This window comes from Falco cherrug, chromosome 3 (assembly GCF_023634085.1).
Source record: "Falco cherrug isolate bFalChe1 chromosome 3, bFalChe1.pri, whole genome shotgun sequence".
In the NCBI taxonomy this organism is placed as follows: domain Eukaryota; kingdom Metazoa; phylum Chordata; class Aves; order Falconiformes; family Falconidae; genus Falco; species Falco cherrug.
The window spans coordinates 30,841,047-30,854,312 of NC_073699.1; the positions used below are offsets into that span (position 1 = coordinate 30,841,047).

At 37.8% G+C, this 13,266-nt stretch overlaps 1 protein-coding gene across 4 annotated transcripts in view; it reads right to left on the reverse strand.

Moving 5' to 3' along the window:
- Positions 1-13,266, reverse strand: part of CPQ (carboxypeptidase Q) — a 163,725-nt gene that overhangs the window by 100,042 nt on the left and 50,417 nt on the right. For all 4 annotated transcript variants that reach the window (XM_055705657.1, XM_055705656.1, XM_027814217.2 and 1 more), the window contains one exon: positions 4,039-4,246. In XM_055705657.1, the coding sequence (XP_055561632.1) occupies positions 4,039-4,246 (208 nt within the window). The remainder of the gene's footprint in view (positions 1-4,038; positions 4,247-13,266) is intronic.

Below are 13,266 nucleotides of genomic sequence, written 5' to 3' on the forward strand. Positions count from 1 at the left end.
CACTGCAAGTCAGGCTTATAGAAGGGTTATATCTTTATCCACTTTGATACCTTTTCAGTTAATCAAGTATTTTGTGGTTCCATGTTTGGCATATTAGGTACACTGAAGCCAGACTAACAACAAACAGCTGTTATTTATAGCATTTCCCCAGAGATGGGAACGGTTGCTTCTGCACTTTAAGACCAATCATGTTACATCTGTATTAAAATGAGAGGATAAACACGTTTTTACTGCCAGCTCTGCCTAAATTTCAAATAAAACCCACGAGTTAACTTGTGAATTACTCAGTCAACCAATCTCCAGCACCAGCTTACACAGTTTAAATAAAGCATCTCACCAATACACAATACAGAACAAAAGGATGTTAACAGCATGGTCCCAGGTTCAACAGTGTGCTTCAAAACCTCCTCCACGATAAAAGTCAGGAATGGACTGCAGATGTCTAACCTGCAATAACCTAGACTTCAGCAGGCTCTGCTGCCATACCTTCCTCATTTCACAAACTCTTTGGCTCAACTGTCAGCAGTCATACACGATTAAATATGTTAAGTTCCACAACCTACAGGTTTTCCACTCTCCCTGCTGTCCTAAGCACTGTGAGAATGGGATCCCAAGCTCAGAGAGGCATCAAGCCATAGCATGTTTGGTCCTGTGCCTCCAATCTGCTTATATGAAGAAAAGCTTGATCTTGAACTCATTATCTTATAGGCACTGGCTCACTCCTTTGGGGATATATGGGTATTCAGACCTCAGCAGGCACTGAATGAGGACCTGCGGACTGAGAACAAGGCTGGTGGATGTCTCTGCTCAGATCATGCATGGTCATGCCCGCTCTGACATTAACAAGGGTCCTGTCTGGGGAGAGCAGCCTTTCACTAACTTAGAAGGGATAATACAAAGATAAACAGAACAGAAACACCGGTGAGACACTGAACTTTACTGACAGCATGACTAAACCCATTTCCTTTTCTGTTCAAATGCTTCCTACACCACCGGAAAATTTGGTAGTGCAAAGCTTAAACTTACAGTAGGTTTCAAAGTCCATTTTTCTTAATTGGAGCAATTGATACTAAAGCATTTGCTTACTGCTGCTGGCTGGTCAAACAGAAAGGATAAAGGAGAGGAGAAATCTGAAGTGTCAGGGGTTAACTTTTCAAAAGTACCTGTGTGCCTTGGGTGCAGAGCTGCGGCAAAAAGCAACAAGACTGCTGCACCCATGCCATATCATCGCTTCTGAAGATGAAAGCATCCCTGAGAGCTCAATGCTTCACAAAGCAGTAATTGCATTTCTTTTACTGCTTTAAGTTATTCAGAAATGTAAATGTGTTGAAGTTAAGCATAGGTGCCTAAACAAAGGTTTGCACATTTGACAATTCTGAGGATCAATTCTGATGATATATCAAACATTTCTTGCAATAGCAAAACAAAGCATGTATTACAAGACTTTAAGAACACTAAGCCTAAAATACAGCAAACTTTTAGGAAAATATGTCAGAAGTATGTTAACTACTTTCTTTCAGTTTTCCTTAATATTTTGCTACTTTTTCTTCCCCACCCATTGCTATATGCAAGAATCCACACAAAGCACTTGGGAAAATTACTTAAAAAGGAGGAACTGGACTGGACATGCTACATGATGGTCAATTAAAAAACTAAAAATGGAAAAAAGGTAAGAAAAAACTGTAAATTTTTTTCTCATAATAATATGCTTTTATATGCACAATAATATATCTCATAACAATATGCTCATAATAATAATGCTTTCAACAGATAAAATTTTCAAACAAATATTTTGGTTCTTGGTGATTATCTTTAATAAACATGCTAAAATCTCACAGGAGGAATTAATGAGTTATTTATAAATCAAGCAATATATTAAATTCTGGTCAATATACAGATGAGCATAAACATGCCTAATGTGCAGTTACATCTAAAACTGTATCACTTCTCACCAGACTTCTTTAGTATCCTACAGCGATCCTCATTTTTAATTAAGTTGTGGTTTTTTAAGTAGCAATTTGCTGCAATACCTGTGACCAGTCATGTTTCACAGACTTCAGCTTCATTTCAAACTGTTTTGCTTTAGACCTTTGTAACAGCAATACCACCCGCTGCTGATTTCTCACCCAGAGTTCAGAGATCCAGATTTGCTTTTATTTCAATTCAAAACTTACACTGAAATTTTGGCCCATGGAAATGGCACCTTTCTATTCCCCTGGATTTGTACTGCATTTTGAAACACTTTGGCATAAAAGGTATTGTAAGAGTTTGGGTCGGTCTGCAATGTATTTCATTGCCTAAATAGCTAGCTGGTTCCCATTTTTACCGGAGTAACGCAGTGGAATGAGTGTGGTGAAGCATCCATTAAGGCTTCCAGAGGAACTGAGTACTAAAAAACCTAAACATTCACTTGTTTTATTTTTCTGTTTCTTGGTTACATTTTCAAAGTGTGTCCACTACCACTCCCATTAACATCAGCAGGGGGCTTGTAAATAAGTCTTTACCCAGTGTTTCAAAAAACTGAGCTTCTCAGTGGAAGAAGTGATCCCAATCCATTTCATTACTTAAAGAAACAGAGCAAGACAGCAAAAAGAAAATCAAGTATAGACAAGCACCTTAACACATCTTTGAAGGTTACATTTGGACGCTTCATAACCTCAATTGAAATGTCGATTTTTTCTATACCAAACATAACTCAGGAAAGATAGCCTACTGGCTGGTTAGAAGCATGGCTAAAAATTCAGGTGACAAAATTAAATTAACTGTACCCTAATTAAGAAATTGGGGCATTGTCTTTAACTTGGTAAATAGGTGTTTCATGAAGCCAGACTCAGAGGTGTGGGCAATGTAAGTGAATCAGCCATGTGGGTAGTTACTTTTACTTTTTCCCTGCCCAGCGATCAAGCTTCTGAAACCATACATTCGTTCTAACACTGAGGATCAACAGACATCATAAGCCAGCCCTACAGAACTACCACCTCACAAAAGATGAAATCTTTTAAGAGCTATGCCTCATTTAAAGGACAGAGATAGTCATTCTTATTTTCCATTGAAGTTAGAAAACTACAATGTTTGGAAAAGAATCATGGCTGAGCAGATGTACTCTAGCAGCAATTTCTAGTGCTGCTGTAATTGAGGTTGCATGAGCATTTTGACAATAAACCATACTGCCAGAAAAATCATTCCGTGTTGTAATCTGACATAGAAGACCTCATACCAAGCACAAACTGTTCAGCACCATGAATTCAGTTTGTATGATTTTTGGCTAAGAGGTTGGAAGAAAAGAGAAAGCAAGAAGAAAATTCTTAAAATGGAAGCCAACAATTTAGGATTAACTAGTGTTCAAACAGAATTTGCAGATACTTTTTAGCACAGATGGTTTCTTTCTCCAAACTAACACACATACAACTCCTGCTAAAGACAGCAATGATTTTCAACAGAATAAACATCTTCTAAAAAGCTAAGCTGACATCCTGCATTCACTTTTATATTGAGGAAAAACTCAGGCAAACAATTTTATTTCCAGACAGCAGAACCTGGTTTACTTGCCTGATCAAGAAACCACTTGAAGAATATTAGCAGAATAATAAGCAAACCCCAAGCACAAATGATTACGGCAACCTTAACCTACTGCTTGTTATTTAAAACAATAACCATATTCGTTCCAGTGCTAGGATTTCACTTCTGCTTACATACAAGCTTTGTGAGCCTATGCAGATGGTACTATTTAAAGTGAGCTTTAAGCCAAGGAAACAAAAAGGAGAAGGTTAAATTGTATACAGTTTAGATGAATTTCCTGTTCTTGGTAATCCTTACAGTTTTCTAAAATATATTCTAGTATGTTAGAACTGAGCCTGGTGGTTTCAAACCTGCTACCTGAAAAAGACTGAAAAGCTGAGATGTCTGAAATGTAGAAGAGTAGGTGAATAAGAGTTACTCGTTTGAGGGATTTCTTAGGAAGGGTTGTTCTTTGGGCTTTTGTTATTCAAAAATATGGGGGGGAAAAAAGTAAGTTTCTTTTTCTATATTCTCACTCACTTGCTCTGGGTACTTGCTTCCAACTATCTCTGCCACAGTGTTAAAGGAAGGAGAGTCTGGATAGGTCTTAGCACCCATCTTCAGGTGCACAACAATCTTAGTGCCCCGGAAAGACATTCGTGACATCATTTCAGCATCTTCCACAGAGATACAAGCAGTGGGAATCCGGGGCACATCACGCTGGTAATTCTGCCACCCAGTATGTGGGCTGTGAAAAGAAAAATAAAAACACAATGTTAACAGCAGCTCCATAAGTTATTATAATTATTACAGAATTATTAAAAAGAACACTTTCTCTAGCATCCCCAGCAGACTCTCAGAAAGAATACAGTAATGATTTTTTAATAAACCTTCTGATAAAAAACATCAGGTGTTTTTACACCAATCAGAATATCTTACTGTTAACATTCTCTATGTCTGGAAAGCTAGTCTGTGTCAGGTCTATTTAGGTCATTGTTCTCACTAGACTCAAGATTTCAACCACTACCTGTAGATGAAAGAACTAAAAAACAAACCACCAACCCCAACAATTGTTACACAAATTACGCAAAGAAGAAAAATATGCACCACCAGATGTAAGGCTTCAGTGTCTTCAATTTCTGAATAGCTATGCCTTGTGAAAATAAAAAAAAAGGGGTGGGGGGGAAACCCGAAACATAATCACAAAGTTCCTCTGACATTTGCAGTGCAATATGGAGCGACTTCTTTCCTCTCAGAAAGCTTCAGACTGTTTCATGACTATTTAAAGCAATTATTTGCCTTCCAGAGGCTCTTTCTACCACCGCTGTGTGCAGAGCTAACTGGAGTGAGTGACTCCACATCTGATTTAATGGACAAGTTCCTTAGTAAGTCCCTTCAATGTTTTTTTCACATTTGGCCATTATTTACATATTTCTTATTTTCCAGTGCTTCTGTTGAGATCTTGGGATCTGACTTACAGAAGTACTGAGCATTACAGCTGCAGCTGAAGTCAACAGTTTTAAAGTCACGTTGTATATAAAGCCTGATACGGCAGGAAAAAAAAAACAAACCACGTGTGGGGAAAAAAGAGAAATCAGGATCTAAATCTATGCTCAACTTCACTGATACTCCCAATATTAAATCATTCTCTGCCTCCATTTCCCACTTGCAAAATGGGAATAAAAATGCTTTTTGTTTCACAGACAGGAAAAAAAGGGGGATAAAAATACTCTTTGTTTCAAGAGGAGAGACTCAATGGATACTTGAGAACAATTCTGATACCACAATAATGATCAGAAATCAGTTGGTATACAATGCAACATCCTAAATCCTAAAATAAGCTTAGAACTGCACATTGAATATTAGGGTAAACTGAGTAAGCAGATCTCCAGTATTGGCCATCCTCTGCAGTAAATCTGTAAGCTAAAATAATACATTTGCAACCCTTTATTTCAGTCTGCTTTGTAATTCCCATGTTTCAGTCACTACTCAAGAGGTGTTTTCAAAATACATACAATATTTAGCCATCTGAGGCTTCTTCAATATTCTTCTATGCTATTTGTCTCAGTTACTAAATTCTGACTTTATCAGCGAAATGCCAGTGAATTAAGTTTCCGAAGGAAATCTCTAAAGCTCAATCATATCTTTGCCTACATGCTACCCTATGAGAAACTGTTAAGAGTTGAAGCTTTCAAACCAGATTACAGACATTCTTCACATCAGCTGTTACAAATTTTAATGTTATTTATCCATATATTGATAACAGAATCACAGAATGGTTGCAATTGGCAGGGACCTCTGGAGGTCATCTGGTCCAACCTCCCTGCTCAAACAGGGCCACCCAGAGCCAGCTGCCCAGAACCATGTCCAGTATGTGAAATTCATCACCTATGAGCCTACTTACAGCAGCAGACACATATTGTTATACATTTAAATAAACATTTTTAAAAAAATTGGGGATTTTTAAGTCTTCTAAACTAGAAAAAGCCACTTAATTCCTGGAGGAGACGTGGTGAGGAAAGAGAAATCCACATTGTAAGGATATAGATTAGGTAAACTGGGAGAGATAAGTCAATTCTATTTGTTTAGAGGAATAAATCCTTCTCAACAACAACAGGTCATATTGTAATCAATAACATAACCCACAGAGTAGATAAGTATAAACGTTTATTTGAAAAGAAAATACTAAAAATCAGTTACCGTGGTCTTAAGGGAGCTTATTCAGAGTGTAGACAGATCTGTGTACTAGGTGGCAATATTTTAGGAAATTATTGTTCACAGTTGTTTATAGTTGAAGATCACACAAATGCCGGTGCCTCTTCTCATCAGCTTTGCAGTTCAGGTGACCCATAGCTCACCTTCAAAATAACAGCTACCCTGGTACTCAGAATCTCTTGTGCCACATAATGCTGAGCAGGATAAACTCACACAGACTTATAAATTCAGATATTTTTTTTCCTCTTTGTCCTTTGGTAGGGGGTAAGCCCTCCTTGCCCTCACTTCTACACTATGAAAATTTGCTGCGTAGGTTTAATATTTCTTGGAGTAAATGGGGATATACCTAGCATGTTAACCAGGAGACTTTCCAAAAATACAAACACTATACAAAAAAAAAATTATGAGAATTTCATGTATTAGTGTTCAAAAAATCCCCTACATTCAACAACAGAGCAGAAACAGTTCCTGCTCATTTTAAATTAATCTATTCACCTGTGTCTTCTGACAAGATGTCTTAGTACTAACACGCCATGTACACTGAACTGCAGTAATTCAAGTTTTATCACTGATTTCACTCTCGCTATTTCCCAGATGCTCAAGAAAAAAAAAAAAAAACAACAAACAAACAACTATAACTGTATTTGTTCTTCCAATATAAGTACCAATTACATTTCTTTCAGATGCTCAATCCCGACGCTCCACCACAACTGTGAATAAACCTTCTGACAACCCACCGAGATGAATGTATGCTTACACACCCTAAATGAATGAACACTTGCAGGTACAAAATTAATCCCAGCTAGCCCAAAAAAATAAACCTTGAATTAACCTGGTAGTCCTGCCTTTTTATGCTCATACTACTATTTTGCCAAGATTATAAAGATAAACCCGACTACCCAAATTAAGACATTTTGGCACAGGCAGGCAGAGCCAGCAACTGTTCAGATAACGGGACCTGAAGGGAATGGATGACTGTCCAAATGATGGCTACAAAAAGGGAAATAGACCCTAAGCATTACCAATACAAAGGCACAAGGCAATACCACAGTACTGTACATTCCCAGTGCTACAAGATGAACTCACATAGAAAACATTAGTGGCAGACACTAAGTGTCCTGAGGTATACCTGATTAAAGTTTACATGCATGCAAAACACACCATGTGTTAAGCATATCTATATAACAGATTGCTTAAGTGTCAGAGTACATAAAAAAAATTCTGTGTAAATGAGCCCCCTTTTATGCAGAGATAACCAAAAACTGAAAAGGCTGATGACCATATGGCAAGACCTGAGCAAGAATTAACTGAACGAAATGGAAATTACTAGCAGACTCTGTGTGTAACAAACGAAGAGGGAGAGAAGAGTCATGAGTTTGGCTCAAAACAGGGCGAAGAGGATGCAGCTCAGGAGAAAACATTTTGGTACTAGTGGAAAAAGAAGATTTATTTTTTTAACTGAGCCTGAATAAACATGACATTGTGGTTATCCTTTCTGTAGAAAAAGAGTTTTACTAAAAAATAAATCTGACTTGCATTTAACATTCCCTGCCCCTTGAAAAAGAAAAAATGAAAAGCATCACATAAAACCAACTAGGGATATCATAAAGCAACCCTAGCTCAGAATCAGCATTCAGCTTTGCAACATTGGTACCTACAGGCAAGAAAGGTGCACCTCTGGCATTTCCTACTAACACCTGGGAGAGATGGCAGCTTCTGCTGCTTCAAATCCACACTCTCTGCAAAATATTGTAACCCAGCAAAGCCTGAATTCATCTTTTGAAAACATTAAGGGTAATTAGGCCACTTAATATCTATCATGTCCACACTCCAATACCATAGTCCGGTGTTCAGTAAAGGAGAGAGGGTGGATGGTTCTTTTATTATTTTTTACTTATTAAACAAACTCGCCTATTCTTCTGATGTCAGATCTACTGGATCACAATCTCCATATTTAAACGACTAAAATAACTGAACAAATCTAGTTAGATTAATCCTTTATAAACCTATTAATGTTAATAAAAAATCATCATCATTCTCCTGCTCAACAGCTGACAAGATTAAGATAAATGAAGCAGTTGGGTTTTACTTTCGATAAACCCCTAGATTTCACATCTTGGAAAGAATTTAAGAGAAGTATCAGTGTGATTAACACAGCTGAGGAAAGGCTCCAAAACATAAAAGCATTTTCTCCATTAGAAGTGCATGTCAAATGAGTAGTAAGAAACAGATGTGGCTTCCATCTTACAGAAAAATGTAAAGGAAGGATAAAAAAAAAAAAGTCAAGAAGCAGCTAGTTAGTTTCTCTTCTGAGTAAAATAATCAAATGTGGAGAAACTAAAAGGCATGGATGAAAAGATGTGCTGCTGGTGTCAGGTCAATTCTAACTCTTGTTACTGTGGTAGCTGACCTTGCATGCTTCATTACTTCCTTCCTGGACTACCAATCCTTATCTCTAAGATAAACTAAAATGCTCAAGGACAAACAAACTTGTAAGAACCAGTGCTTCAAGCTAAACTGGATGCTCTGATGGAAAACACATTTCAAATTGAAGCCTCAGGCAAAGATAGCAATCTGCTAAAGGGGGAAGTAAACATGGTGTTACAAGAACTCTAACATGACTAAAAGGAAAAAAGAAATCCGAAAATCACTTCATTATATGAAAGCTTATAAAGATCTTTTTCAACCACAACGTGTATACACACACCCCTAATGCACAATTCTTTTCAGCAACCTCATAAAGCAACCTAGGGTTGGGAAATGCAAAATGAATGTTGTCTAAGTATCTTTACTCACTCATACAAACACATCATGAGACTCTAATTACATACATGACCACCTATTTTATACAGGACCCACGCCATATTCACTGTACCAACAACATGTAGACTAAACATTCATTTCAGGTCAGCTGGTGTGTTATTATTGACTTAAATCATAAAACACATTCTTGAACGGAACCATGATTATATTAATCACTAGCTATACCCACAGCAAGATCACAGCCTTAAATCTTGGTAATAGGCTCACTTCCCCCTCATACTTCAGTTCTGCTTTTTCATTTGCATATTCTACATATCACAGAAAAAACTCTCACACACAAAGCTTTACACTTGGAAGGAATGACGGGCCATCCTGTAGCAAAACAGAAGGGAAACGGTACATCTTGATCATATGCTTTCCTACAGAGAATAGCTACTCAGGAGTGCCTCACTCCTGTATCAGCATGCAAGAGAGCAGCATGGCAAGGGCTGAGCTCCATTCAAGTAAATTCCCTTTTCAAGCACCACAAAGTCCTTACAAAACAAAACTTGTCCTTGTGTGCACTCAGACTGTACGTTCTTTCAAGATTCTCACCATTATCTGGATAGAGAGGCCAAACTGTAACAGAATTAGTCAAAATGTCAAAAGTATTGTTAATCTTCTCAGAAGAATCAGGCCTTTAAAAATAAAATTAAGACTATTCCCCATTTACAACCACTTGGCAAAATATAAAAGAAATAAATTCAGCCTAATTTTGTGTTTCTGTCATCACTTGTCCCACGATTCTCTGGCTTTCTTTGCTTCTTATATTGGCTTTGTAGGATTTGATTTGTTGGTTTACAGTAAGTTGAAATAATAGCAAGACTGCTAAATTTGCAACAAAAATTGAATATGCACAGAAAATTTTAAGAAGCTAAGGAGACAAAATATGATGTGGTACAACTATGGAATCAAATAATATAGCAGTCTGTTACCAAGGATAGAATATTTGGAGTCTAGTTTTACAATCTCTTGCAGATTACTTTGTACCAACCTTTAATTGATGTAGCATCTGCACTAGTGTAATGAAGTGTAAGGGAGACTCCAGAAACTATTTGCCTTACCAAGAAAAACTCCCTTTGAAAAAGAGTACGGCATTACTGTTACCACATGGAGTGCATTTTCATTAACGTTTAGAAAACTGCATCTAATCAGTGCTAGGCACTCATTAAAATTAGGCTTTACCAAACAAGCATAATAGCTTTGACATAATTACATATATGCTAGGCTACAGAATGCAACTAACACGTATATGTTTGTATTTCATTATAATATTCAATACCACATGCACCAAGGGAACTCTATGATAACCACAGAAGTTTTTTAAAAATAGTGTAGATTAGATTCAGTTTGTCAAACAAGGAACAGAAAACAACTATGAATGGTAAAATGATCAAATGAAGCAAGTCCAAAGTATTCCACCCTGGGACTATCCAACTGCTGGGAAAGTAGGAAAGTCTGCACAATCCTTTCCAAACGTCTGTAGGAAATGGAAGCATCAGCTGCTCTTCAAGTGGAAAAGAAACTTTCTGCATCTTAGAGACATGAGGATGACTCTCCAGCAGCTGACTATACCTTAAGGGAACCATTTAAGTCATACACCTGTTTGGCCGCCTCCTGCTCAACAGGAACAAACAAACTCCCTCCTCCTGTGTTTACAACCCCACCTTGTGAGAACACAGCTGCCTGCTGCACACTACCATAGGTATGCTACCAGAGGGCTCCTGGAGGGAACACCAGTGACAATCCTAATTACCAGCAGCTGCAAGGCTTCTGGCTTCATGGGGTTTCTTTTTATTTTTTGTCGAACTCCTGGCTTCTCAGCCTTGAGCAGAAGCCATATTTATATCTTCAGTGACCCCTCTATCACCAGAGACTAGTGAGCACACAGGACAAATTCAAAAATCCTCACTGGAAACAGCTGTTCTATTTTATACTTACAGGAAGGATATAAAAAAATCCAAACAAAAAAAAACCAACACCAAAACAACAAACCCCCACATTTTCTTTATTTGGAAAGCAGAGAATCAGACAAAGAGGCATCACAGGGCTAGCAATACATAAGCAAACTAAGTAACTGCTAGCTGACCTGGCCTTTGTACCTCCTCCCTTTACACTAACAAATGTCAGTTTGTTATTATTGGTAATGAATTCTTACATTAAAATTATCAGGCACAAACAGGTGTGAAGAGGCATCAGAACCTTCAGGGTAGGATCAACCACCTTATCAGTGCTTCCAAGCCTCTGCTTCATTGCAGACAGTAAGTAGCAGGGAAGATCAAGCTCTCCCATACACAGGCATATACATTAAGCCACACCAAAAACTTGAGCCTCCTCTGGCGCTGCATACAATATATCATGAGAGAGTATGGGGAGGTTCCTCCTCCTTTTGAAAGAGAGTCATGGTAAAGGGTAACACACAGCCAATTTAGTGAGCTGCAGGAAAAGGGTAGAGATGGAGGATACCATAAAACCAAAACCACAAAGCTGTCCACAAAGATAAATAGAGGGGAGCGAGGTCTGAAAGGAGGCAGGGGAAAGGTTCAGAAGAGGGTATGGATAGAACTTTTCTCATTCCCCTCCTTCTTCACACCAACACCATTCAAAGTTGTACACTCTTCGGGACACTATCCTGCATAAAAAACCCTGAAATACAAACCTAACTTCAACACAAATGTATTTAGGAATAGCTTTTCCCTACAATAGATTGGAGCAATGCAAACAAAGTCTCATGTTTACAGTGTACAAAGTAAGACTTAAGAGTCAACAAGGCAAGCTAGAAAAAAACCACAAGGTAGAAATGGGAATGACAGAGGGAAAACAAATCTCTGAGAAGAACAGTATCTTAGCACCAAAGGCAACTGTGTAGACAGATAAAAGGGGAGACCTTTTAAACACTAGACAGTAGAATACCTTAGACATTATCACCATAGGCAGCATGGAAGTAAATGCCGGGAGTAAAATAGAAGAGAGACAATAGAGAAATCATCATCTTTTCTGTTGTTTGGGAGTATAACCCTGTTTCCAATGAAAATCAGTGGCAAATCTTCCATTAATTTCAATAGAAGGGAGCGGGGAGGAAATGCTTTAAAAATTGACTGGTTATGAGAAGAAAGAGCAAAAGTCCTGACTGGATTCAGTCTCAAGCAGTGAGCAAACCAAAAGCCACTACACAACACTTATCTGGGTGAGCCCCTATATTTTCTGAAGAAAACTGAAACTCAAACATTTTCACTACACAAATGCTTCTTTTACTCCCACAGATCTAATTTTTATAGAATATTAAACTCCTTTTTGATGTTCCACTAAACAACCCAACACTTTCGCTGTTCAAATAAAAAAAGTAATTTCAGGTCAAGAGAATAAAAAGTACGTTAGTAAAAATAATACAGAGGGGGTACCACTTATTTTTCCCCTTAAGTGAGAGACTTTAATAGTGCCACGTGAAAGGAAGTATTTTAACATCACTTGATCATTATATATGCCTATGTGGTTCACATATTACACAACATTCATGCAATGTGAAATGCAATGTAAATGCTTAAGTGATAAGAATACATTATCTAATAGTGTATTGCACTAATTTGATAAACTCATTCTCCAATAAATGGTACGGTTTTATTTTAAAACTCAGGCAAGTCTTGCCTGTTGCTCCCAAAGTTACAGATACACCCTGAATTTTTCAGTGTCAAACTCAAAATCCACCATAAACAGAAAACCTCCTGTTAGCAACAGAATATACTTTTAAAGCTTATTATAACATTATAATAACTCCTGTGAACTAGGACGAAATATTGAACAGCACTGCAAAATATCACGCCAAGCATGAGCATTCTTTCCCCAGCTGCGTTTGCTGACTGTGGCAGATTCTCCCAAAAGCTTCATAATCTACATCAGATGAAATTCAAAATGTCTCAATAGGTACGTATTTTCTCGGAACAGCTCCTTTCCTGGCAATTAGTGTTGTGTCTGGGAAATACGAGTGTTAGGCTGAAAAAAAAAAATATCTTTCTAGTGCAAACCATGGTTCGGAGAATGATTGAATCAGTTCTGGGGATCTTCCCATGCTGCTCGTTTCTTTGGGAGCATGCAAGAACACCCAGTGCACAGCAGCTGCCGTGAGGAAATGAATGTAGGGGTTTCCCAAGAAAACAGTTGTCTTGAGAATTCAAGTCATTTTACCTTCCTCAGAAGGAAAAGAGAAATTGCTGTCAAATGGCAACACTTCCTCATTGTTTTGTTTTAGAGATC